The following is a 27,064-nucleotide window of genomic DNA, read 5'->3' as shown; positions in this document are numbered from 1 at the left end:
AGGGGTCAAAGGTCAAGGTCACATTGACCTTTTAATTAAAAACGGTTTCTGATCAATAACAAAAGAACCCTTAGGCCTAGGAACTTCAAACTTGGTATGGTGATTGGTCATGATCAGTAGATGACCCCTATTGATTTTGGGGTCAAGGGGTCAAAGGTCAAGGTCACATTGACCTTGTAGGTAAAAACGGTTTCCGATCAATAACTAAAGAACCTTAAGGCCTATGAACTTCAAACTTGGTATGGTGATTGGTCATGATCAGTAGATGACCCGTATAGATTTTGGGGTCAAGGGGTCAAAGGTCAAGGTCACATTGACCTTTTAATTAAAAACGGTTTCTGATCAATAACAAAAGAACCCTTAGGCCTAGGAACTTCAAACTTGGTATGGTGATTGGTTATGACCAATCAGATGACCCCTATTGATTTTGGCGTTAAGGGGTCAAAGGTCAAGGTCACATTGACCTTGTAGGTAAAAACGGTTTCCGATCAATAATGAAAGAACCCTTAGGCCTAGGGACTTCAAACTTGAGATGGTGATTGGTCATGATCAGTAGATGACCCCTATTGATTTTGGGGTCAAAGGTCAAGGTCACATTGACCTTGTATGTTAAAACGGTTTCCGATCAATAATAAGAGAACCCTTAGGCCTAAGAACTTCAAACTTGGCATGGTGATTGGTCATGACCAGCAGATGACCCCTATTGATTTTGGGGTCAAGGGGTCAAAGGTCAAGGTCACATTGACCTTGTAGGTAAAAACGGTTTCTGATCAATTTACTAAAAACGCCTAGGCCTAGGAACTTCAAACTTTGTATGATGATTGGTCGTGACCAGCAGATGACCCCTATTGAGTTTTGGGTCAAGGGGTCAAAGGTCAAGGTCATGACCAGTAGATACTTTATAACCCTTATTAATTGTTTGATCACTGGGTCAGAAGTCATGCATAATAACCTTATCACATGACTAATTGGCTGCTGATAGGGGGCATACATGTTTTACAAACATATCTTGTTTTGATGATGTCCGTATTTGTTAGTGGTATGTTGCTTGCATGGAATATGAATGAAAATTCAAGATTTTCTGTTCATTTAGACTTACGTTAAAGTGAATTACAGGCAAATCTTGTTAATAATCCCATCTCTATATATGATGGTAGAATACCAGTAATATTATTAAACATGTATTTCAAGAAAAGTAAGACTATTGTTATTTGATTATTGAAGGTTTTCCATGTGAATCTGCCACATTTTTAAGCAATTTCAACAAAGTTTGGAGTAAATAGGCTCTGGAACAGACAGATGTTTCCTATTTAAGAAAAGATTTTAAGTAAAAAAAAAAAAAAAAAAAAAAAAAAATAGGGACTGCATTATTTTGTTCTCTATATGAAGTCTCTGGTTGAGGAGGAATTGGTTCATCTAGGTTTCACTGTATCAAGAATGGTCTTTAACTGGTAGGATTGACAGTATTTAATTGAGCATACTGATATTTGATGATTTGTTGTATACCTTTTCAGGATTAAGGGAACACGGTAAAGACTGGGCTGCAATTGCAGTAATAGTCGGTACAAAAACTGAATCTCAATGCAGTTCCTTCTACAACAGTAACAAGAAAAAATACAATCTCGAATCCATAAATGCGGAAAAAGAAAAGGTAAATACAGTATAAATTTGCTTGTGTGTCAAATGCTTTTTAATCTATGATAATAAATGTTTAATCTTTTAGTTATGTTTTAAGAAGTCCTGATTGAGATGTTACATGTATTAATCTTTTAAAGGTCAAAGGTCAAAAGTAGAACTTGAAGGGGTTAAGGAGGGTAGTTGTTTGGTCTCTCTGGACCATTATGGCTAGATGGTTACTGTTTGTTTATATCCATTTTTGCTTTGATTTATATAGTCGATAAAGAAATTGACCTCATACTATTCATAGTAATCAGATTGGTTAGAAAAATTTGAGTGGCTTTCCTTGACAAAAGAAATATTTGTGTCAAATATGAAAGTTAGTAAATTAGTTGAATTAAGTATGATGATATTCTAATGGGTTGTTAATAATTTTATTTGACCTTACATGATGTTGGTAAAATAAGGTTAGATATATATGTATAACAACTATACACTGTCTGCTGTGTATTCCTGTAGATCATACTTTCCTTTTCAAAAACTGATAAAATTTCTGTTATTCTTTGTGTTTACCTGAATATTTTTGTCTTGATCATGTGTCACATCTATTTGCTATTTGTTTTTAGACAATATCTGTCAAATTACAACTGTCTTAGTAGCTCTTGAGAAAAATAAAGAGAAAAGAAAGTTCAGACACAATTCTTTGATTACTAGTTACTAGTAGTATACTGTGTTCTAGAATGATCATTTGTGACAGGTGTAGATAAAGGTATCTCGAAATGATTTTCATTTTTGACAATCGGCCACTGTGCAGAATTTAACATTCTAACACTATCGGATTTTTTTCTATATAAACAAAGAAGGCCCGAAGCGTGCATTATTCTACAACATATTTTTTCTTGACGTGTTAGAATGGAAATAGATATTAATTCTTCGTGCATTATTATATAATAATGCACGTTTTTCGTTCAAATGCTTTGTAATTAATCACTCAGGCCTATCGGCCTTCGTGATTATATTACTACGCATTTGAACTCAAACCGTGCATTATTCTACAACAATGCACTCAGAATTGATATCTATTTCCTAATTTTACCATTGAAAATTTTGTTAACCTGCAGAAAGTGTTTATATTCCTTTTTAAAAAAAAATGATTATTTTTTATTAGGTAATTTCTTTGTCACTGACAATTTTAATAATTGATGTAATAATTGCAAAATTTTTAGACTTAGTAATTTTTCACATGAATAAAATAAAAAAAAACAACAGTTTATCTAGTTATCAGATTGTTATGTTTTGTTGTTGCATTTCCCCATGCTAATATTGTAAACAATCTGGTAACAGTCACTAATTATTGGGAAATAAAACAAAACATAACAGTTCTTTTAAAAAAAAAGTGTAATGTCCATTTATGTAAACTGTTACTTTCAATATACTATTGTACCCAGCTCAAGTTCAAGCTACCATGGTACCCAGCTCTAGTTCAAGCTACTACGGTACCTAGATCTAATTCAAGTTTCATATGGTACCCAGCTCTATCAGTGATACAAATCTAGTATCAAATGATACTTTTATCTAAACCTGGAACCAGAACATCTACACCCATCATTTCTTTTAACTGTCTCATCATACTGTATCATTTTAACAGCCTAAACAAAAGAGTATTGGTAAAGTGAAAGTAAGTGACACCTTTGTTTAGATAATTAACCATTATAGAACTGTTTAAAATGGCAGTTTATAGACGCTTTTTCCTTTATTTTTAGCTTGGTGCAAATATATGAGTTATATATATATATTATGCTTTTTGATGGGGTCTTTTCTTTTGATGCACTGTCATTTGACATTGGGATAAAATAAGATTAGTTTATGGATTAAGAGTTGTTCCCCTTTAAAAGCTGTTGTTGTTTACGTCAACTGAGGCACACATGGAAGATCGGGAAACCGAATGTGTAAGCCTCACTAAATAAAGTGGTTACTTACTTACTAAAAGCGGAACTGTAAAATATAATTGCACTTTGCTTTCATTATCAGATATACTTATTGTAAGCTTAATTGTTGCTGTAATTATTCATATATCCATAACATGCTTATGTGAGATTTTAGGATAGTTTTATTTATGCCTCACACTGTCTGTTCGGCCTCAAAAAAGCTCGTCTTGTGCCCTGGAATGATGTATGTGGGAAAGTGGTCATGTGACGTTAATCCAAGTCAGCTGACTTATTTTGATTACACAGGGACAATATATATATAAAAGTTTTTTTAAATATTTAAGTTACATGTGTATAGAGTATTTGTCATTAATTTGTTTTGTTTAAGATGTCATCTTGTCATGGTCAATAGCTTGTTTTGTTTTGTTCTGTTTTGTCATATTTTGTGTACATTTCTTTTTTGATAACACTTTCAGTGTATAGATAGAAACAACACATTGATATGGCCAATGAAAAATCATAATATTTTATTCACCTATCATTCAGCTATCTGGAACCAGTTCACATCGTTATTTTTGGGTGGGGGTGGGATCCATGGCCAGTAAGTGTGGGTCATTAATTACGAATCAATTGCCCCTCAAACCCTCAAATTTACCCAGGAAATTTAAATTTTTGATTTCTTAAAGAGATGTCTATGGTTCTACTCAGGTACCTGTTAATGTGCCTGAAATAATGCACAGAAGGGCAAATGTCACCAGTCCTAACGTCTTCCTTCAACAGTAAAGCCATATGATCTTCACAGTGTTGGTGCTAAAATGAAAGTGCATCTTATGTTGTGGTTTATATAATTTATAGGAAGAAAATCCATTCAGTATTTAAAAAAAATTAGTGACTAAATATTATCCAGAATCAAAGCCATTTGCATTTTCTGATCTGCCCAATTCTGATCAGAATAGGTGCTATTTTTAGCATTTTCCACTCTGCATTTTGTCCAAAAGCCAAGTGGGTTTGACTCCCAGTGCTGGTGCCAAAGCCTTATCACATTTGGTTCTGGCAGATTAAGGTTAAAGAATTTCTATTTTCCATTGCACATTTTACAAATTTTATGTTTATTTAGATGCTTGTTTGTAAATATGCCTAGATTTTATGGTATATGCTAAATACTTACACACATTATTATTATAGCTTTTAACTTGTGTATTTAGCCAATTTATGTTTAGATAGGGTAATAACATTTATTGTATATACAGTAGCATACACACTCAAATATTTTGTCTTTTGTATTTTGTAATTTGATATCGAGTTTTACCTAATGTGATTTGATATCAAGTTTTAAGTAATGTGATTTGATATCAAGTTTTACCTAATGTGATTACATATCAAATTTTACCTAATGTCAACTTTTACCTTATGTGAGATTATGTGATTTGATATCAAGTTTTACCTAATCGAGTTTGATATATGTTACCAAATTTAGTTTATTACCAAATATGGTTTGATATCAAATTTTATCAAATGTGGTCTGATTATCAGATTTTTCCTAGTGTGGTTTGATATCAAATATTACTATTTGGTTTGATATCAAAATTTGACCCAATGTGGTCAAAATTTAACATTTTGGTTTGATATGAAATTTTACCAAAATTTAATGGGGTTTCAAATTTTACCTAATGTGGTTTGATATCAAATTTTACTTTATTGGAATAAATATTACTGTTGAGGGGTTAATATTATTTTGGGTAAAAATTTCTTATTTGCTAATTTTGCATGAATTTTTTTATCAGTTTTTTTTTCTTCTAAAATTGTGTTAGTCTGCACTTAAGCATGATTTTTTTTTTTTTTTTTAAGATATAAAAAGCTTTTGTGGGGAAAAAGAAAACAACTAGGGTGTCAATTTGAATTATTGTTGGCAAGCTCTTTTGTTTGAAAATTTCTTCAGTAATATAAACAACATTAAATTACAGTTTCCCATAATGAAAAAAAGGAAAGCGTTGAAGTTAAGATGTTTCAAATTTCTTTTTTAAAGATTTATATATTGAAACTTTATTTCAGTCAGTGGCTAAAATGTTGTTCTATTAAAGTGGGTGTTTTCTTATTGGCTCTTACTCTTTTTTTTGCCGAATCAGCATTTTAAATGTTATTTAAAAATTAATATTTTGTTTGTGTTTCAGGGCAATTAAGTATTGAAATATTAGCATCTAATATTGCAGAGTTATGATAGAATACTTATAGTTTTGTTTTCGATAAATATTTATTGACATTTTACCAGACAAGTTACAGTAGAACTTCAGTATGTCGAAGATTAAGGGTCTTGCATAAAAACTTCGACACAGTTGAGACTTCGACTCATGAATCGGTCTTAATTTAATGACAAGATTTGGAGCCTTCGATGTTAACAAGTGAGTTACAAAAGGCAGTTTAAATGAAGACAATATAGAGGAAAAAAAATTGGGATTTTCATTTTGCTTAGACACAGAGAAAATCAACTAATCGTAGTTGGACACATAGAAGTTCTTCTGTACTTTGATGCGATTGGTATGACATAATGTGACAATGTTATCAGTAGTTTGTTATACCACAGTGTTTGTTTTCTTACAGGATGATGATAATCGTACGATTTCAATATGTGAGAGCGTAGCGTCGACAGTGACAGCGCCCTCTGATGGTGAACAGATGCTGTCAGACAACGAGGATAATCGTGACACCGACGATAGCGGGACTGCCAGTGCTCCTAGTCCTAGACCTCTCCATCTTGATGACCGAGGTAATCCTAAAGTTTATACTTAAAGTTTGTAGTTTTTGGAAATTTTTTAATTAGTTACAGTAATTCTTATTTTGTTAAAAAGAAGAAAAAAAGCTATCACTGGTTAAGATAAAAATGTGAAGAGTTAAAAAAACTAATTTAAAAAAGTTCTCCAAACAAGCAGCGATTTCTGATTAAGACATGACTGTGACTAACTCTATATATGATTTTTTTGTTCAGATATGAGGAAAGATCAAAAGGCTGATTCTTCACGACCACCTGGTAGTGAACAGGGACAGGGACTTACAACGACATTGGCCACACAGAAATCATTGAGCACGTCGGAGGGCAGTCTCCGGAGTATACCGGACAACGACAGTACGGCCACATTGAGTGCGGATGAGGGCGGCACTCAAAATGAGCGACAGGGTTTGGTGCCGGCACAACAGCAGACTTTGTATCCTGGCAGTATATTGCCGTCATCTCTGCCAACATGTCAACCTGGTGAGTATCAGTTAATGTATTATAAGAACATCAGCCGTATCACTTCCATTATTAGGTAAACTAGTAAAAAAAATAATTGAGTTATCCTTCAAACCCTGACTTCCATGTAAGGGCAACACTTGGATGAAGGTTTTGCATGCAACTGCATAGAGGTTATTCACTTCAGGATCTGACGTTATTGAATATCACTGTGCAAGGCATGAACTTTGGCTTAAATATGTTCATTTTTGAACACAGAAAATTCCTTGTAAAGGAATTTAGTGAGGTCTTAAAGACTACATATGTTTCCCTTGTACTTACTATTTAGGTAAATTAGATTTATTTTCTTAGCGTTTAAAAATGTTCAGCTGATTCATCAGTGTATATATACATGTATGCTTTTTATACATTAACAGATATTGCAGCACAGAGAAACATTGCCCAGGTCGGGGCTATTGGACTAGGACTGGTACCCCGCACTGGCATTAGTCCTTCACAGAGTCCAGGTGGTAACTCAAACCACAGTTTCCCATCCAGGCCAGGCTCTAGAACGAGCCCAGCTGTTCAGTCCCAGATCCCAGGAAAAGAAAGTCGACCAAGTTCAAGACCCTCAAGTAGCCATGAGGTCCCTATTATAAGAGAAGCCAACCCAAATCAAGGTGGTACAAACGTGCTGGATTTCTCACAGGGTATGGCCATGAAGTCGTACCCGCCATATGCAACAGGTCGGGATGCAGGGGGCCAGCCACGACGTCCAGCTAGTGCTATGTCGGAGCCAGGAATGTCAACTCATAGGGCCATATCACCTCACATTCCACCTGGTACCCAGCCTCATATGATGATAGGTTTGTGTCGCGTTTTGTTGTGTTTTATGGTATACATTTTATACACTTGTTTAAAAAAAGAAAACAGGTTATGCTGGTGGGTTGCCCATCTCAAGGGGCAGGTGGCATTTAGATTGTTCTATATGTATAGATTGATATTAGTATATCTGGTCATAAATGTTCATTATAATCATACCTAGTGTTGCACAATTGAACCAGGTCTCTAGGTCAAAGATCAAGGTCACAACTTAGAGGTCACAGGAAAACAATTATCCATACGGCATAGGAAACATACATTGAATATTGTTTTATAACTTGGAATGATTTTTCATCATAGCAAGTCATATTATTGTGCTAAAAATTTAGGTCCCTTTGACCAAGGTCAAAATCACATGCATATTTTCCAAGGTCAGATAAAAAAAAGTAATGTGAGTTTAAGTCATCATGAATAAATTTATGGTATATTTTTAGTTTAAGATTAATATAACCCATCTATTATAGGAATATTGCTTGAAACAAAATAGTATTTATTTAATTATTATATCACAGGGTTGGATCCATCGCGTGTTGTTACACCGCCAACTGACAAGAAGCCCCAGAAACCAGCCACGTGTGTTCGAGATCTGATTTATTCAGCCATTGAAATGAATTTGAGCCGAGACACGGGCCTGGAGAGACCACAGGCGACACAAGACAGACCAAGTATGTTATTGATGAAATTCCATTTTGATTTAAATCATAATTTCTTGCAATGAGAAACTTGTATGATTATTAAGCCTTAATTGTACAGCAGCTCATAACCTTAGTGCAGTAATGACTTAACTCCTATTGAATTTAATAGGAGTTAATTCCTTAATGCTCCAAGGTGACAGTAAATACATGTACACCTTAACATTTGAAAATAAGCAGATGTTAATTTTGACTGTAAGTAAATGGTGGCTTATTTTCAAGACAGGCTTATTTTTGAGAAGGCTTATCAAAATTTAAGGGTATTATATGGTAAATGTATACATAAATGCGGTGATTTCTTTTGGCTAAAGTTTATGCTTTACAATGTCAATGAATAATTTCAGGTATGAAATAAGCTAAAATAAGTTATCAAGAAAAGGGATATTATAGAACTGTAAATATATGGTTAAGAATACCCAATTTATAGATTGTTATGATGTTTAAATCACAATAAAATGTCAATCAAAGAGATTTTTATTCTTTCTCAGGGTCCACAGATACCAGTGGCTTCAGGCAAGGACCTCAGCAAATGGCCCCTGGAATGCCTCATGACCTTAGAGCAACTGACCTCAGAAAAGATCCTCGAGGTCAAGGTTATGATCCTAGAAGCTCACCATACCAAATGCAAGGACGTGACCCGAGGGATATGCGTGGTGACCCGCGAGATCTTAAAGGTCCCCAGTCCGGAGGCATGGATCTGTCCATGAGGCAGCCTGAAGGTGTAGATAAAACCACTCATGGTTATAAAGGGGATCCTAGAGATTTTGAACCCCTTGGTTCACACAGGGGTGGCGACCCTTACAGGGGTCAAGGTGAGGATCCCCAGCAGAGAAAGGTGATGGCCATGGCAACCCCACCACCCGCTCATTCTCACCGGAGATCACCATTTCCGATGCAGGAAGCTATATCATTGAAGACAAGATCAGAGGGTATTGAGAAATCTCCCAGCATGTACCAGGATAGACATTCACCTAATGTCAGAGGTATGACATATTTGTTTATGTAATACATGTATACTACATTATTTCTTTCAAAACACTTTGCTCGCTATAACCTAGTTTTTTTTAGTCATCCACAGTTCTTATGTTATTATAAAGACACTTTAATATTGAAATTTTTTTTGATATTAAGTGACATCTGTTACATACTGTTTCACTTGTTGTAAAGGATAAACCTCAAATGAAGATTATGTATAGAAAACTTGCTGCAAAATACCATTATTTATAGTAATATCCATTTCCTTACTTACCCCTTACTAGGGGTATAACAACCAGTAGTGCCTTATCTTATGCATATTCCATTATATTCTGTATATTCTTTTCAGAAAATTATTTTAAATAATGATTTATTTGTCTTGAATTTGTCATATTGCATGTTTAAAAAAAAAATGTCTATTTTTCAGGTTTGCCACAAGCATCTTCCCCATACAGTCCTCATGGGGGTCAGCATGGGGGTAAGTCAATACCTCCCCCACCACCCCTTATCAACAGCACGAGTTCGAGACTGGCCAAGTCTCCCCCCTCTAGTCATCTACCTACCCCACCATCTGGCTCAATCACCCACGGTACACCAGTAGGACCACATACCTTACCTTCAACATCTCCCTCGGGTTGTAAGTCTATACTCTTTTTTTTTGTTTCAGCAACATTATTAACTGTGAATATTCTAACATGTCATGGTATTTTGAAAAACATTTCCTTTTAATCCCTGTTATTTATTTGATAATAAAATCATGCCGTTCATTTTGTGAAAGGCTTTTATGTCTTTGTTTAAAATAAAATTGAAATATCTGCATTATAAAAACCTGTCATGTACATTAACCCTGTGATAAACCCCACATTAACCCTAACTATTCTAAATATCTTAAATGGACTTGTCCATCTTTTATTCAGGGCAATTCCATTCTTGATTTTTAGGGATAATTTCCAAAAAGTTCTGACTGAATGGTAAGACCCTGATCAGATGGCACTATGAGTGATATTTATGACTAAATGCCAAATTATTTATAAGGCTTCATTTTAAAGGCACAGTATGCCTTTCTTGTTTCATTTTTAGGGCAAATATAATTTTTTTTAAGGTTTAAATAACAGTTTTAGAGCATGTTAGATGCTTTTTGCCAGAAAAAAATGAGTGTTGAATGCAAAAATTATTTGTCGTAAAAGTAGCGAAATGTAAACAAAGTAGTACATTGACTTCCATAGAAAATACTAAATCATTAAAGTAGTATTAAATGACAAAAAACAACAAAGCTATAGATGGTTTGGGTAATTTGCTATTGAGTTACTTTTTGGAATCAATAACAGGACACCAAAAACAGTAAGCTTTTGAGAAATAGAAATAAAAGCATTTCGGGAGCAAAATGGGCCTATAAAGATGGAAAAATATTACCTCAACTATGTACAATGTATAGATTATTATTATTACTAAACATTATTATTATCATCATGTATAGATTTGTTTCTCCTCTTGAACATGAACAAAATAATCTACCTATCTATTTCTGTGTTCTGTCAACTTCTTGATTTCATGTGTAGTTGTACAAAAGGATAAACGAAATTTGAGCCGCGTCACGACAAAACCAACATAATGGGTTTGAACCAGCATGGATCCAGATAAGCCTGCGCATTTGCGCAGTCTGATCAGGATCCATGCTGTTCGCTATCAGTTTCTTTAAAGGGTTTGTAAGCGAACAGTATGGATCCTGATCAGACTGTGCAGATGCGCAGGCTTATCTGGATCCATGCTAGTCGCAAACCCATTATGTTGGTTTTGTCGTGATGCTGGTCATTTGTATTGGACTACAAAAGGATAAACAAAATTTTTATAGGGCTACAACAGGATAAAAGAAATTTGTATAGGGCCACAAAAGGATAAATTAAATTTTTATTGGGCTACAAAAAGATAAATTTGTATATGGCTACAAAAGGATATATGAAATTAGTATAGGGCTACAAAATTATAAATGAAATTTGTATAGGGCTACAAAAGGATAAACAAAATTTGTATAGGGCTACAAAAGGATAAAAGAAATTTGTAAGGGGCTACAGAAGGATAAATGAAATTAGTATAGGGCTACAAAATGATAAATGAAATTTGTATAGGGCTACAAAAGGATAAACAAAATTTGTATAGGGCTACAAAAGGATAAATGAAATTTGTATAGGGCTACAAAAGGATAAACAATTTGTAAGGGGCTACAAAAGGATAAAAGAAAATTATATAGGGCTACAGAAGGATAAAAAAATTGTACTGTTTCTCAATTAAAGCATTTTCCATTTAAGCAATGAGACCCCAGCAGCCAAATGTTGCACGTGGATCTATAACGCAAGGTACACCCATGCGAGAAATGGGACGAGGAATGATGCATCCTGATCAAGGAGCACCAAGAGGTCAAGGTTAGTTCTTCACTTACATTTACCATTCAACTTTTTTGATGGGGTCAATGTTACTAGAGCTGAAAATAGAATTGTTTATTTCCATTTGTTTTACAATGTGATTGTATCAAAGAGGTGTCTTAGAACATTGGTATATTCTTGTTAGTGCATATAAGTAATTATAGTAAATTTGTTAGATAATCAGCACATATTGTTTTGCTTTTCTATATGGTGGGGGAATCACATATTGGCTTATTTATATATCGTAAATTCTGTCCTGTATTTAGGTCAGTATGATATGCGTATGATGGAACAAATGAGAGGCGGTCAGTTTGACTCGCGTATGATACCTGAACAGCTTCAGCGTATGCACCACCAGTCATATCCCCAGCAAGCTCAGTATCAATACCAAGCCTCCCAAGCGCCTCCCCAGCAGCCCTCGGATTATAACTCCAAACAGACTCTCCTTGGAGACTTTATCACTGCACGGCACCCAAATGAGACACCCGCCATCACCGACGGACAAAGATTTAAGGGATCCCAGGGATCAGAGTGTCAGTCCACGAGCACCGGAACATCAGGCAGGGCCACCCCAGGGACAAAAGGGGTACCAAATGGACCCAAGGATGGCGTACCATATTCCTGTATCTAGTTACATGCAACCTGGTCAGCAACCTCCCTCATCATCTAGGTAAGTTCTAACCTTTTTAACGTAGTGGTTTGAATGTTATGCACAAAGTCAATTGTAACCATGGACCTCAAACCTCAAGGAGTAGCAGGGACTTTACACACCTAGTAAAGTGGTCACCTATGGAAATAATTTAAATCTACACTTTGTTCTCTTCCTTGCTCTTTGTCCATTTTGGTGTCGGAACAAAAGCACTACATTGATTCACCATTGGTTTCAACAAACAAAAAAGTAGGCGGATCTACGAGTTGGCTCTGCCTGAAATATTGCTATAAATAGAAATTTTGTGTTTAAGAATAGATTACTTTTCCTCTTAATGAAATCAAATAAAAAACACACACAGAGTAATGATGGTGTAATATATGATACCCTCAAATTTTGAACTTATCTATTAAACAGGGTATCACCTCGACCCTCCTCGAGTATGCCATCCCCTCGGGATGACAAGGCTGGCTCTCCTTGGCTGATGGCCCAGAGACCAAGTCCAGGAAGTCACCCCAGTCCTCATATGGACCCAGGTCATCAGTACCAGGGTCAGGGGCCACCAGGCAGACCAAGTATCACTCAAGGAACGGGAAGGCTTTCTGTTATCACAGATTCTAGAAGTGATGAAAGGTAAAAAGATTGATTTTTTGATTGATTAAAGAAGATGATGTAGTATTAAATAAACTAAAAAGGCTTTTTTTTTTCTATAAACTTCGTCAATGTAAAGATACTATTTCATGAAAGGGCTCCATTTAGGTTTTTTGACAGTATTTAATTTCAATTTTTTTTATTTTTTTTTTTTCATATTTTTATACCCTTTAATGAAGGTCTTTGCCAATAACTTCTGTTCAAAATTTCAGCTCACACAAGTTTTTCGAGAATAATGACTGTTATTGTGCAAAACTACCTGGAAATGGAAAGATTTTAAAAACTTTTAACTCAAATCAGGCCAAGAGTCAGTCACACTTAATTTAATAGATTATTTTCTTATATATTACTTTCCATATTTTCAATTTTAAGTGATCCAATGAAAGGTTTTTCAAATTTTATGTTATTACACTTTTTTGACCTCAGTGGAGCTCTTTTGAAATTTAAGTAGCTTTTGATAATTATGTTTTAGTTAACATGATTTTGTGTATGTTTTCAGATATAGGAATATCCCTGATAGTTCCGGGGCACACCACTCTCCTCGTGTCGGGCCAGGGGAAGGTTACCTACCTATGCCCTCACAATCCGGGGACCACCTTAGAAGGTCGCCAGCCATAAATCCCGACTACCCTCGTCAACATTATGATCGGGAACGAGACAGACAAGAGAAAGAGATGAAAGATAGAGAACAACAGATGGCTGTACGAGCTGTTCGTAAGTATAGATTGTATACTGTAAATGACAAGTTTGTTCATGTGTAGAATTTAACTGTATTTATATTGGCAGTCTGTATGTGATTATTCTGTAGTTTACCAATACCATAGTAATCAGTATGTGCTTTTCTATATTAAGGCTGTTCATCGTATATACAGTGTAACTTACATGAAATCCAAACCCCATTTGGAGTAGTCAAGAAATTCAGAACTATCACACTTTAGTCAAAGGCTTGACATGATTGACAGGTTGTGATTCTCATAATTGTTGAGAAAAAAAATGTTATAACCATTTGGGAGATACTGATATTGTGTCGTCTTGTGTAAGACTTTCAGTTTCTGGATTTAGTAAGAAAATTTCAATTGATATAACACAAATCTTACCAGACAATTGTGCACAATTCTGAATTTAAATGTTCTGGAAAAAATTTTGGGACCTAGAAAATTTAGATTTCAAAATTTACCAGTTTTTAGAAGTTTCAGAATTCAGATGTCTGGATAAAGTGTAATCCTACAGAAGCTTAAAATATCACAAAATTACATGAAAATTGCAGGATCGGTTTGATTGAGTCTGTACATTAGGGATAACAAAATAATGCAACATCCCTCACTGTGTCACGCCCCCTAGATATGCTTTATATGTATAATGAGTGTTCATATTAACATTGAATTTCATTACAGGAGAGCAGTATCAACAAGGGGTTCATCGTTACGAGGAACAAAGAATGAAACAGGAGATGAAGCATGAGGAGGCGAAGATGAACGAAAGAGCACGAGAGGAATACATGAGCAAGATGCGAGTCGGTGAAGATCCTAACAAACGGTCCCCGAAATTATCCCAGCCTACTGACATTCTTAAAGCTTTTGCAACGGATAATCAGCAGGGTCAGAGAGCTGCCGGGAAACAGCCGAATGATGGGAATGCAGCAGGTGGTAAAGGAAATCGGAGCATGACCGCGGCCTGTTTGATTGATGCTATAATTGTCCATCAGATTAATCAATCAACGGAGGAAACGCCAACTTCTACGACGTCAGTAAGCCAGGCAGGGAGTAAGCCCGGGCCAGTTAAACAAGATGTTAAAACATCCATGCCAAACGTCCAATCAAGCACGCCTGTAGGTCAGCTTTACAGGCAGACTCCGCAATCTCAACAATATCCAGGTCAAGGTAAACCATACATGTATAAATTCTCTCGTACATTGTTTGATAGATCTACCTGTTGCATTTAGCATAGCGTGGAGACCTTTTGATTTATAGACATTTAAGTTGATTAATCAAGTCCTAGATGTAGCATATGTTTTTCTGAATATTTCACATCAAGAAATAATACTTTTAAATGATTTTGTATTAGTGTTTCAAATAAACAGGAAAGAACTAAATCTTGTAGGCTTGACCTCTTTGCTCTGTATAAATACAATACATGTACATATAAATACTGAATATATAGATACAAAAGTCAAACCAATTATTTTTATAGCATGCTTATGGGGAAAGATAAGTTAAATTGTAAATAAACTTAATGCGTAACAATACTGATATGACTCATAATGACAATTCTTTATAGTTACTACTACTTTGACATCTATATTTCTAAATATAATATGACATAACATTATGTTTTCAGGTCAGCCTGCTCAAGGTCATCTAGGTCAAAATCAAGGACATGTTGGTCAAGGTCATATGGGGCAGGCAGGTCAAGGCTATCCACCACAAGGTCAGCCACCAGTAGCAGCTGGTCAACAACAGTATATGAGTCAACAATATCAAGGTCAAAAAGGTCAACATGAGAGTAAATCACCACCCGCTCAAATGGCAGGTAAGAGATCACTTTGATATTCTGTAATGATAGGGGGTATATAGGAGTCACCTTGTCAGTCGGTCTGTCCGTCAAGGTCACCGTTACTAAAAATAGAAAAATGGTTTCCAGACAATAATTCGACGGTCTAGTGCTATAAGGGCGGAAGTAGTACTTGCGCCCTTTTACATGTTTTTACGCCATTCGAAGCAGAACGTCACCGCGCACCTGCTGACAAAATATCTTTACCCTAGCATTTAAGTTGGCTTCAATATCGAAGAATGATTGGTAGGGCGTAAGTGCACCGAGCTCAAAAGGAACATTTTAAAAGGGCGTAACTACACCATAACTACACCGTGCTCAAATTTTATAAGATCCTAAGTAGCAGTTAGGCCCTTATAAGATTTTGATACGTTAGTTCAAACAGATAGTCGGATAATCACACTTATGCACGTTAAGACTTTGTGTCACGAGTCAGGGACATACCTTGACACATTTAAGGATACACTTTAAAGATAAGGGGGTAAAACTTAATCACTAGAAACAAAATGACATGATTAAAGAAATAGCAATATTGAATTCTAACAGGCGCTTTGCATGTTTCGTAATATATAGGCCTCCGGTTGTACCTATCTATAATCAGGTGGGAGCGGGAGGAATGTCCCCTCCCATAGACCGAGAAATTTCCAAAAAGGAAGCAACGATATTGCATTAAATTGTCTTTATAAACATTCATAATTTTTGTCATGTTAAAGAATGTTTATTCTACTCCGATAGCTTCATGTGGCTTCATTTTCAACAATGTATCTTTGTGCAGTAAACACTTTAGAAACTGACAAAATCCACACCAATTCTGTTAGAAGTCATTCTAAGATGGCAGGAGACACCGTGTATGTTAAGCTTGTAAAAGGGTCGAAAGGACCCAGATTACATAAAAGCTAATATGAATAATTTCTTTACGGGAAAACTGTTAATTAATTTTTAAAAATAATAAAAACACTTTGTGACGGGAATAGACTATGGTATAGTAGCATTGAGTTGTTAGATACAGTTGACATTGCTTAGTCTTAGTGGCATTGATCTAAAGTTGATTGTTAATTACAATAAAATTTGAATTTGGATCTGTTAGTAGTATAAATAGTGTATTTTTTCAAAATTTCAAAGTGCTTTTAAGCTTGTATTTGGCAGTTTTTTTTAAGTAATTCTAATTCCAACAATATGTACATGTATACATGAATACATGATTTGATGATAATATTTCATGTGTATCCTATGAATGATCATTCATTCATGCCTCAATACAGAAAAAAAAAGATTTATTTGTGTATTTTTTCTGAAAATGTATATTTTAGTTTTCAAAAATATTTTCAACTTGCTTGAATCAGGCTATTGTAACAAGAACCAACGGTTTAACTGTTCAAAACCCTTAAGGGCCAAGGTATTGTTTCAATGGGAGCAGATTCAAGTGTGTTTAGATAAGCTTACAACTTCCAACACAACCGAACTTAAATAAATTTGTATAAACTAAACAGTTAAAATTTGTATCAAAGTTGCCTTTATGTTTAGTATTAGCTGCCGTATATGCATCATTGTACATTAAGCGTTAATAATGTTCCGTCCTTGACGTTTTAGTGCTTGGGTGAGCTTTTGTCTGTGATAGGAATATGTCTGTCGTCCGTCGTTAACCACAAGTTCTTTAGAAATATCTCTTCTTTAATCCTAATGTGGAAGTACAACCTTTTCCAATAATGGTTTCAATGGGTCACATGAAACTACGAAGCAATACTCAGAGCTAAGATAGTTAACATGTAGCATTACTACGTGGGTTTTCCACACACAGAATGTATCAGTCATTTAAGTTAATTCTAGGAAAGAATCAATGTGTTGTAACTTCTAAGGTAAATTATATAATAAGCAGCTGAAAGTTAATATAATGGAACATAGAAACTTTTCTTAATTTAAAATTATGTAACAATTACAATCAATACGTGTTTTATTTATCTGTCATGTAACCTTCACATACAATGCCATAGGATAAAAGACAAAGGATACTTTAAAAATGGTCACTTATTATAATTCATTATTGTTATAGATAAAAACAATTATATAATTGTATTTAAAAATTAATGAATACACTAAAATCTAAAAGGGCATATATGGTAGTTACGCCCTATTAAGCTAAGTCGAAGTAACACTTTTAAACAGCGTAACTGCTAGTTACGTCCTTATAGAATAATTGGCCGATGCATGAAAATGTAAATATTGTAAGGGCATAAAACGGATTTCGTGGTATTTTATAAAGGTGATGGGTTATTTGAATTCGAAAAATGTTTTAAAAATGTCGATATTAGTTGTTCTAAGTGTGTCCCAAATTTTATCATGATTGATAAAGGATCAAAGTCTGCAGACAGTTTTTTTCAATTTCCCAAAACTTGTAAAAATGCATTTACGCCCTTATAGCACTAGACCGTCGAATTATAGTTATGAATGAGATATTGTAATCAAACTTGGTGTATAGCAAGCTTTTATGAAGACCCTGGTTGGGATTGCAATTAATTGAAATAATTCTTTGTATGCAGTTGATACTTCATTTACTTTAGGTTGAGTTCAAATTTTTTCTTCAGACCACTTAATTTTCAAAGTATCAAAGTTGCTGGCAGGGGTATTTATCACTTTCAATGACAGCTCTAGTTTTAAACTATTCTATTTCAAACTGTTTCTGTCAGCCAATGAAATGATCATGGGAACAAGGATTTACTAAGATCTTTTTTCCTCTGACTTTGACAGCATGTGTACAACTGTTAGACTAGAGCATATGTCATAGCAATGAAAAATTATACAATTTGGACATGCTTTTTTACCTTGGCTATTCTTGTATAGTGAGGCTATCTCACTTGTCAGTGCAACTTCTTGTACAAAATCATATCTTGTCAACCACTATGATGATATTTACTTGTTACTTCACACACTTATTTGTGATCATAATAGGATGTCACTATCTAAGGCCCATAACTCTAGTATAGATTTAGACATAATTATGGCCCTTTGTTAACTTAGAAAATCCTGGTTAAAATTTACCATGCATCATGGATATGCTGGCTGATCTTGGATTCTTGGTCTGCACTGGTTGCATAGGTATTTTCAGGTGTGGCTAGCAGAATAAATGTTAAGTTATGTTAATTTTGTCAAATTTTACCATATTTTCTGTACAATAAAAAACAACATTGTTTAACTCTAGTACAGTAAGCTATGAATGTATAATTCTCGATGAATTGTCTTTATATAGGTAAAAAGAGATGGATGCATTCCCCAGTGCCAACACAAGGTCCTATACAATAAAAAACAACATTGTATAACTATAGTACAGTAAGCTGTGCCATCACAAGGTCCTTCGGGACAAAGTTACTCTCCGGGGGCCTCCACAAAGTCAGACCCCGACAGCAGACCTGAATCAAGACCATCAAGCAGAGGTTCAAACAGTGGTCCAGCTAGACCACCACAGGTATAACAAAAGGATTCTTTTTTTTCTAATCAAGTTGTATGTGTCACATAAAAAATATACAGTAAAAACCTGCTTTACGACCACCCCGTTTTCGCGACCAACCCGCTAATACGAACAATTTTTCAAAGACCCGATTTTTTTATTCTTTATTTTAATGGTCGCTAACCCCGATTTTGAGACCACCCCGATATTCCGTAATACGACCAGTAAATTCAGTCCCATTTCGTAAATCCTGTACATTTTGAAACCCATAAATACGACCACGGGCACTTTCTCACCTTGATATTGACATGCATGTATATTGCTGAAATCTTTTTGACACGTAGTGTAAAGAACAGTTGTCCTAGTTTTACGACATTTAACGACATCCAATTTACGGCAGAGGTCAAGGTTACTTTGTATCACACCCGGAAATGATCAATAATATTGTCGATAATTTCTTAATTTCACACCTTTAATGTCATAACTGGAGGATTAAAACAACAAAATATTGAACAGAAAAGTTTTTTAGAGGTGTTGCTGCTATCATTGTCTCTTTCGTTCCATAATTTTAAACAAACATAAACATGATACGATTAGGTTTTTGAAGTTGTTATCGGCGATGAAAACTGTGAAAATAATTAAAGGTGAATTGGTCGATGTGCTTTGTAGTAAAATGGTGATTTAATTGAGTAAGTCATGTCATTCTTTTAACAAGAATGTAAAAATATGTTTGTATTTAAAGATATTCATAATACATTTTGTACCTCTAAAGAAGTTTAAAAATTTTATAATGTTAAAAAGTAAATAAAATAAATGAAAATAAAAAAATAATAGTGTATGCTTAATATCTTCTCATTTGAAATAGGTTAGCCCAGAATTAAACATGTGTACAGTACATGGTTTTCTGTTTGACCAAACTCATTAATGAGACCAACCCACTATTAAGACCAGATTTGTAAAGTCCCTTCACTGGTCTCAATAGCGAGTTTTTACTGTATTGTTATGATAGTAAGAATGGTAATGTTATGACTTTTCTGATGATGAAAGGCCAAGGTACCACTTTAATTATTTTTTATTGAGTGCGCAATTCTGTGGGAAAAGATTTTTTAATAACATACTTTTTAATCTACCTGGCTGGAAAATATTCAGGACTAAGGGAAAAGGTGATGAAATCAAAATAAACCATTCATCAATGAAGACACTCAAAATTGGGTTTAAAATCATGTTGAACCCCTTCTGTTTGAAAAAATTTCTCTGTCATCCAAAGTAGAAAATGTTTGGTAATGAACTTCCCTTCATCTTTTATGTGAAATTGTTGATCAGTAAAGTTTCCTCATTCTTTGGTTTTTAGAAATGTTTATTAATAAACTTTCTTCTAACTGTGGTGAAGAGATGTTTTATGTCTAAACTTTCGTTCACCTGTTTTGTAGAAATATTTATTAAGTTGTCTCCATTTGTAACCTAGAATTGTTTATTAATAAACTTTCCTCCATTTGTGATGTAGAATTGTCAAACTGAATATAAGCTTAAACTAAACAATTTACTTATTTCAGGATTCAGCATTACGTCAGGCAGTGTTGGGATCTGCTGACCGACAGATGACATTAGGTGACCATATCAATGATATTATACACAAGGACTACGAGAAAAATAACTCATCAACTCCTCTGATGGTTGGAGGGAAGTCCTTCCTTAGTCAGATTAATGGGTCCATACAAGCTGGTATGTGTGGATTAGATTTTCCTCTTTTTTTTACAATTAGAAATTTTCTGTCACCTTAGTTAAGTAATGGGTTAGCTTCTATAAAATTTAAATGTAGTTAACCTGATACTACAAGTCCAATTGAATATCTGTTTCGTTTGCAAAATGGATTTTCTTTTTAAGCAAATAAGACAAATTTGCCTTCTTTCAGTCTTATTTGCTATGTAAGTACACATTGTGTTCTTTTTATAAAAAAAAATACTAAATGATAAAAAGGGAAAAACATTTTGACTTTTTGTGTTATTATTGTATAGTATTTAACTGTATGAAGTTTAGATGTGCTGTTTAATAATAATGAAGGTCATTAATTATATCTGAACTGTATACTACAATAATAATAGACCTTGCTGATCTTGATTTACACTAGTCCCATGGGTATATTTTGTTGCCATCCACAGAATAAAGGTTGATTAATCAAGATAATACATAAAATTTGTTGTTTATTGTTATATGAAAATATCTTCAATCTTTTCTCTGAATTGAAGGAATCCTAACTGACTTAGGTCTTGCTTTATTTTATCATAATTTTTCAAATGTCCGACACTTCTTTATGCCTATATTTACATAAATGTGTTTTACTTTGTATCTTTACAAATATCTTTAAAAAGTTTATAACAATTTATGTACATGTACATATATAGATGGTTCAGGAGGGAGTAAAGTTGTGACCACGTCTCGAACAAATACTGTGTCAAGTACGTCTGTCACGATGGAGAGTACAACTACATGGACTACGGCACCGTTGTCTACCACCCAGTCGGACGGACAGAAGACACAGGCTCAAGCTTACTCTGGTCCTAAAAAGTTTGGAAAGTGGCGACAGGTATATATATGTCAGCATGAACATATAATTTTTGTAGTTGTTTTGCTTTGAATGATGACTTTTAGGAAATTCATTGTCAAAAAAAATTAAATTATGCATCCCAGTACAGATCGGGGAGCGGTGGCCTAGTTGGTATTCACTCTGGGGTCATGGGTTCGAGCCCAAATCGGGTTACGACCATGTTTCTTCTTATGACACTTGGTTCCAGGAAGCGGACTCGAAAGTGATTAATATAAATTGAAAGAACTAATTTTGCAATGTAGTTTAAACACCAAGGATAGATCAGGTCAGGTCTGAATTTCTTTGACAATTTAAACTGGCCTGGCTCTGTCCTGATTTACACTCATTTGGAACTCACAGACTTGTAAAGGAACCATGTTCTGAAATTCTAAAATTAGACTTTGTTTTAATAAATCAAATATACTGGCATGCGAGTAGTTCTCATACAAAAAAAGTAATTTCTTAAAAACTGTATTTCAATAAGCTTACTGACCAAAAATTTGATGTTAAACATCAGTATTCGGCTTGTCACACAAATCATGGACATCCCAATATGGTCTTAATATAGAACAACTTTTAGTTATGAGGCCTTATATAAGGTGCTGAAATTACCCAATATTTTCTATGAGAAGATGTAGTTTGAAGAATGCAATTTAAATCAAGCCAAAAAAAACAGTAACTGCTTTTGTACTGGATTTGCTTGCATGCCCGTAAATATATAAATTTTTCACATTAAAAAAAAAAGCAATTAAATCTTGTAGACTAACGAGCAAGCCAGCAGCACAGGTCAACAAATGGAAACTGGAGGAGCTGTTTCCCAGTCTAGCAATGACGAGCCGGGTTCCAGACAGCAAGAAGTTGATTGGACAAGACAGATGAGACCTGACCAATCACATTCTCCCAATGTCACAGGGGGTCAGCCTACTTCGCCACCAGGTAAAATATATGTTTTGGAAAGTTGTGGAATTAGTGCCTGGAATAGTGTCCATAAAAGTAAGGTGGAATGTTGACATCATTCAGACAATGTACAAATCCCACTTAGCATAATTTGATAACAGTTTTGGGCTGTGGACATTGTATTTGAAAATCAAGGTTATTAATAACTTTTAATGGGATTCATCTTATAAATTTAAATAAAGGAAGCATTTGTGTATTTTATCAAAGTAAATGACTTTTTGGTAATGATGTGCTAACTGACGTTATTACAAAATGATAGTATGACAAAAGTTATGTACTCTTTAAAAGCAGAATGTATATGCACATGAAATCAAAGTTTCCACTCAATAACAATTGCAATATTTTAACAATTTTTCTTGTATTTAGTTCCATCCCGAAAATAAAATTAGTGTTTGGGTGTATTATAAATCCCACCCCCACCAAAAAACAAAGACCAACAAATTAAAAAAAAAAAACATAAAAATTTAGAAAATAAAGTGAATATCGTTTGTTTGTTTTTGAGTTAATAATGGAATTTTTTTTCCAATATACAGGTCAGGCTGACAGTAGCAGCTGCCCAGGCGAGGTAAAATCTAGGAAAGTTATGGGTATACAGGACTCTGAGGTCTCACCTCTAGAGTACGTACAGAGTAAGATAGCTCAATGCCGTCATGATGACTCTAGCGATGGTAAACTCGGACAAAGTAGCCAGCAATCTACTACAGACATGCACCAGGCAATGTCCAGCAGAGGTCCCCATTCACAGGTAAGTTTGAAGTTTTACCTTGTTCTGGATTTAGATTGTGATGCAGTGTGAAAGGTGAACCTTGCAGTACAGAATTTGTGTCAATAAATTGATATTATAGATTAAGGCACAGTCCATGGATGTGCAGACTGGCTTTGGTTAAAAAGGTGACATAACATTGAAGTTAGAAACATATTATTTGAATTGAATGAATTTATATTAGTTTATACAAATTTATTTTAGTTTGATTGTTTTGGAAGCTATAAGCTTATTTAAACACTCTCGGATCCTGGAACCAATCAGTACTTAGCAATGAATATAAAGTTTCTTGCTTAAGGAAGCAACGGCTGACACTTGACAGGGTTGAAACCAATGCAGTCAGCAATTTTTAGATTACTAGATTGATATTATACAATAAATATTATTTATAAAAAGTAATAGTCAGTGGCAATGATTTATTTTCCCTAGAATATTTCTATTTCTACATCTTTAAAGTAGTATTGGTAAAATATCAGTTATACCCTGTATATGTAGATGATGCCACAGCCGACCCACTCATCTGCCAAGTCTCGCACACAATCCCCGGTCTCGTCACAGATGACGATGGGAAAAGAGAACTCACACAAGCATGGTCGACCGGAGGGACGTCAGGGAGGTCCGGTTGTCAGCACGTCAATGGAGATACACAGTGGTATACCAAGACAACAGGATATATCTCCTTCTAGCTCCTCCCAGCCGTCACCAGACCAACATTCACAGGTCAGCTTTCTACAGATTGCATTTTAAACCTGAACACGTCTGCTGTTTTTAGCTCAATATGGACAGCATCGAATTTGTAAACCGGGGGTTGCAGGTTCTATCTTCGAGCAAGGCATTAAATCTCGGTGACAGTTGATCTAGAATATTTAGTCTAATGGTCATTTATCTCTCACACGCTGATTTAAAAGTCATGTGCGATAAGTAGTTGGTCACTTGTAGAGGAATTGGTTATTACTAGTTAATCACCTTATCATATACAAACTAGTTGTTAATTTGACAGACTGGATTAATGTTTTATCCATAATGGTATAATGTTTAAATCATGAATCATGTTAACATTTTAAATAAAATTAAAATAAAATATTAATGTTTACTACAGGATACTTAAGAACAGTTTCTATGTTTTTCAGGATGAAGATCCATTAAGGGGAGGTAACTACCAAAAGTCTGGTTCCCAGGCCCAGTCTCCCGTGTCGTCTGCTGGAGATAATAGGGACCAGGTACATTCCTCCCAGCATCCTCACAGGAAAGGACGAATGTTTACAAGACCCAGATCACGCATGGAGCAGGAAGAGCCAGAGAGGAAGCCTGGAACAGCGCCACCTAGGGAGGGAATGAAGCCTTCTTCTCAGAGATCTTCGCCGTCTGCTTCTGTACAGGATGGCGGGAGAGTTATGTTACCCTATGATAAGAAAGGACCTAAGTCTGAATATGATTTTCCAGATAGTCCTGATGATGAAGGAAGAGGAAAACCTACATTGAGCAGTTACATGTCTTTATCTAGCAGTACAAGAAGTCCCAGGCGGGGTATTGTTGATAGTTCCGAAAACAGAATGCAGTCTGGAGATAACAGTAGAGATGGAGAAGGAAATGTCGAAAGTTCCGAGGATGTGTCTGGTTTAGATTCCAAGGTCAGTGATAGTGGGTCAGGGAAGGATAATGAGGCTCAAGGTTTCGAAAGGTTTGGAACAGAAGGAGTTGCTGATAGTTCTAAGTTACAAGATCATGGAAGAAAAGGGGACGAAGGTCAAGTGAGTAGCCGTGCAGGTTCTGGATCTTCGGTAAGAAAACAATCTCTTGAAGCAGACGATGGGTCAAACATTTCTCACACAAGTGCTGACAGCACAGATAGGTTAATGGTGGATGAGTCGGCTAATATTGACAGTTCTGCGACAGGTGAAGTGTCGTCTGCAGGCGGCAGCAGACGCAGCTCTAAATCTTCTCGAGAGAGTGACAACAGTCCTCATCCGTCAACAGATTTCTCCGGCTCAGTCGAACATTCTAGCCATGGGCGTCAAGGTCATAGGTCGCGAAGCCCAAGGTCGTATCCACAATCAAGTTCAGATTTAGGATCGAGCGCACCAGCTGGGTCTAGTGTGCAATACTCAAGGCGGGGAGCAGAAGGGGACTCCGGGTCTGAGGCGAGGGAGCAAGAGCCCCAACCTTTATTATCATCACAGTACGAGACATTGTCAGATGATGAACAATCATGATCTCTTTATACAAACATTCGTTATCATACAATTGGCTTATGAAACTTCCATACAAAGGGAAGAACATCACTGTAGAATCATTGTGAACAATTTTGTTTTGTACTTTTAGTTGTGTCTTTGTAAATATTCATTGTCATTTATATAATTTACTGAATGTTTTCCTTAAAAAAAATATCACTGTGGACCGTGGAGGCAGTTAACTGGCACAAGTTTTAATTTGTTCATTTACTTAATGCACTTTGTAAATTTTTACACCACTTTTCCATGGAGGTGAAAAAGGGAAAATGGACATATTGCTTCAATTGTATGTGAGAAACCCAGAAGGGAAAATTTGCAGGAAAACTTACAAGTCAGAAGTGCTTTTGAATAAAAACGGTTATCGAAAACTGTATAGAAATTTGATAAAAGCTGTACAACTGGTTCTTGTGATTGAGAAAGTCTTGGTTATAGTGATATAGATACATTATATGATTTTATTCACATAATTCTGTCAGAAAATGAAGAGTGTGTTGTTGACAAAGCCTTTTTTTATATAATGGATTTACCCCTTTCTTTGGATGTAGAACAGTCCATAATGAGTTTTGGGTATTTCAGTATGAAAATACAAAAGTTGAGCAGTAAGCAGTATAGATACATGTATATAGAGTACATGTATATATAGATTGAAGTCAAGACTGCATACATATGTAGGTCGACCTGGCTGCAAACTAGTTATTTTTGCTTGTTTTTTTATTGAAAGCATGAAAAAGGTTACAAGCAATTTGTTTCTTCAATATATTTTGGTTACATAAATAATTTGTAAGAAAAGTCACCTGCCATTTTATTGTAAATGTATTGGAGAGGGGTAAAAAGTGCAATTCAATTGAAATCAGCTTTTAAATGAAGCTTTACTTTCAGTTAACTCTAAAAATATCTTAATTATACCCCCAAAAACAAAGTTTGGGGGGGTATATAGGAGTCACCCGGTGGTCGGTCGGTTGGTCGGTCCAGACGTCCGTTGCATTTTCCTTGTCTGGAGCATAACTTGAAGACTAATGGTTGGAATTCAATATAACTACATACAATGGTCAAGCACATTGAGAGGAAGTGCAGTGCACAAGAACCATAACTCTATCTTGACTAATTACAGAGTTAATGCCCTTTGTTACTTTTCCTTGTCCGGGGCATAACTTGAAAACTACTGGTTGGAATTCAAAACAACTTCATACAATTGTCAAACACATTAAGGGGAAGTGCAGTGCACAAGAACCATAACTCTATCTAAAGTAATTACAGAGTAATTGCCCTTTGTTACTTTTCCATTGATTTTTTTTTTGTCCGGACCATAACTTGAAGACTAATAGTTTGAATTCAATAAAACTACATACAATGGTCAAGCACATTGAGAGGCAGTGCACAAAAACCATAACTCTATCTTGACTAATTACAGAGTTATTGCCCTTTGTTACTTTTCCTTGTCCGGGGCATAACTTGAAAACTACTGGTTGGAATTCAAAACAACTTCATACAATTGTCAAACACAATAAGGGAAAGTGC

General features: G+C 35.1%; 1 protein-coding gene across 1 annotated transcript in view; it reads left to right on the top strand.

Annotated features, from left to right (window-relative positions):
* The window catches only part of LOC132735266 (nuclear receptor corepressor 1-like), a 69,945-nt gene extending 43,793 nt beyond the window's left edge, over positions 1-26,152 (top strand). Inside the window, 23 exon segments of the mRNA XM_060722204.1 lie at positions 1,515-1,651; positions 3,266-3,295; positions 6,144-6,309; positions 6,529-6,792; positions 7,188-7,616; positions 8,145-8,297; positions 8,813-9,307; positions 9,727-9,936; positions 11,606-11,719; positions 11,986-12,191; positions 12,193-12,389; positions 12,786-13,001; positions 13,519-13,733; positions 14,414-14,899; positions 15,357-15,548; positions 18,814-18,852; positions 18,896-19,029; positions 20,565-20,733; positions 21,414-21,595; positions 22,357-22,531; positions 23,086-23,297; positions 23,811-24,035; positions 24,446-26,152. Coding sequence (XP_060578187.1) covers positions 1,515-1,651; positions 3,266-3,295; positions 6,144-6,309; positions 6,529-6,792; positions 7,188-7,616; positions 8,145-8,297; positions 8,813-9,307; positions 9,727-9,936; positions 11,606-11,719; positions 11,986-12,191; positions 12,193-12,389; positions 12,786-13,001; positions 13,519-13,733; positions 14,414-14,899; positions 15,357-15,548; positions 18,814-18,852; positions 18,896-19,029; positions 20,565-20,733; positions 21,414-21,595; positions 22,357-22,531; positions 23,086-23,297; positions 23,811-24,035; positions 24,446-25,528 — 5,729 coding nt within the window. The 3' untranslated portion in view covers positions 25,529-26,152.
* The last annotated feature ends 912 nt before the right edge of the window (positions 26,153-27,064 follow it).

The sequence above is a fragment of the Ruditapes philippinarum genome, unplaced genomic scaffold (assembly GCF_026571515.1).
Source record: "Ruditapes philippinarum isolate M1 unplaced genomic scaffold, ASM2657151v2 ctg295_1_1_1_1, whole genome shotgun sequence".
Classification (NCBI taxonomy): Eukaryota; Metazoa; Mollusca; class Bivalvia; order Venerida; family Veneridae; genus Ruditapes; species Ruditapes philippinarum.
This window is presented reverse-complemented; position numbering and strand designations above follow the sequence as displayed.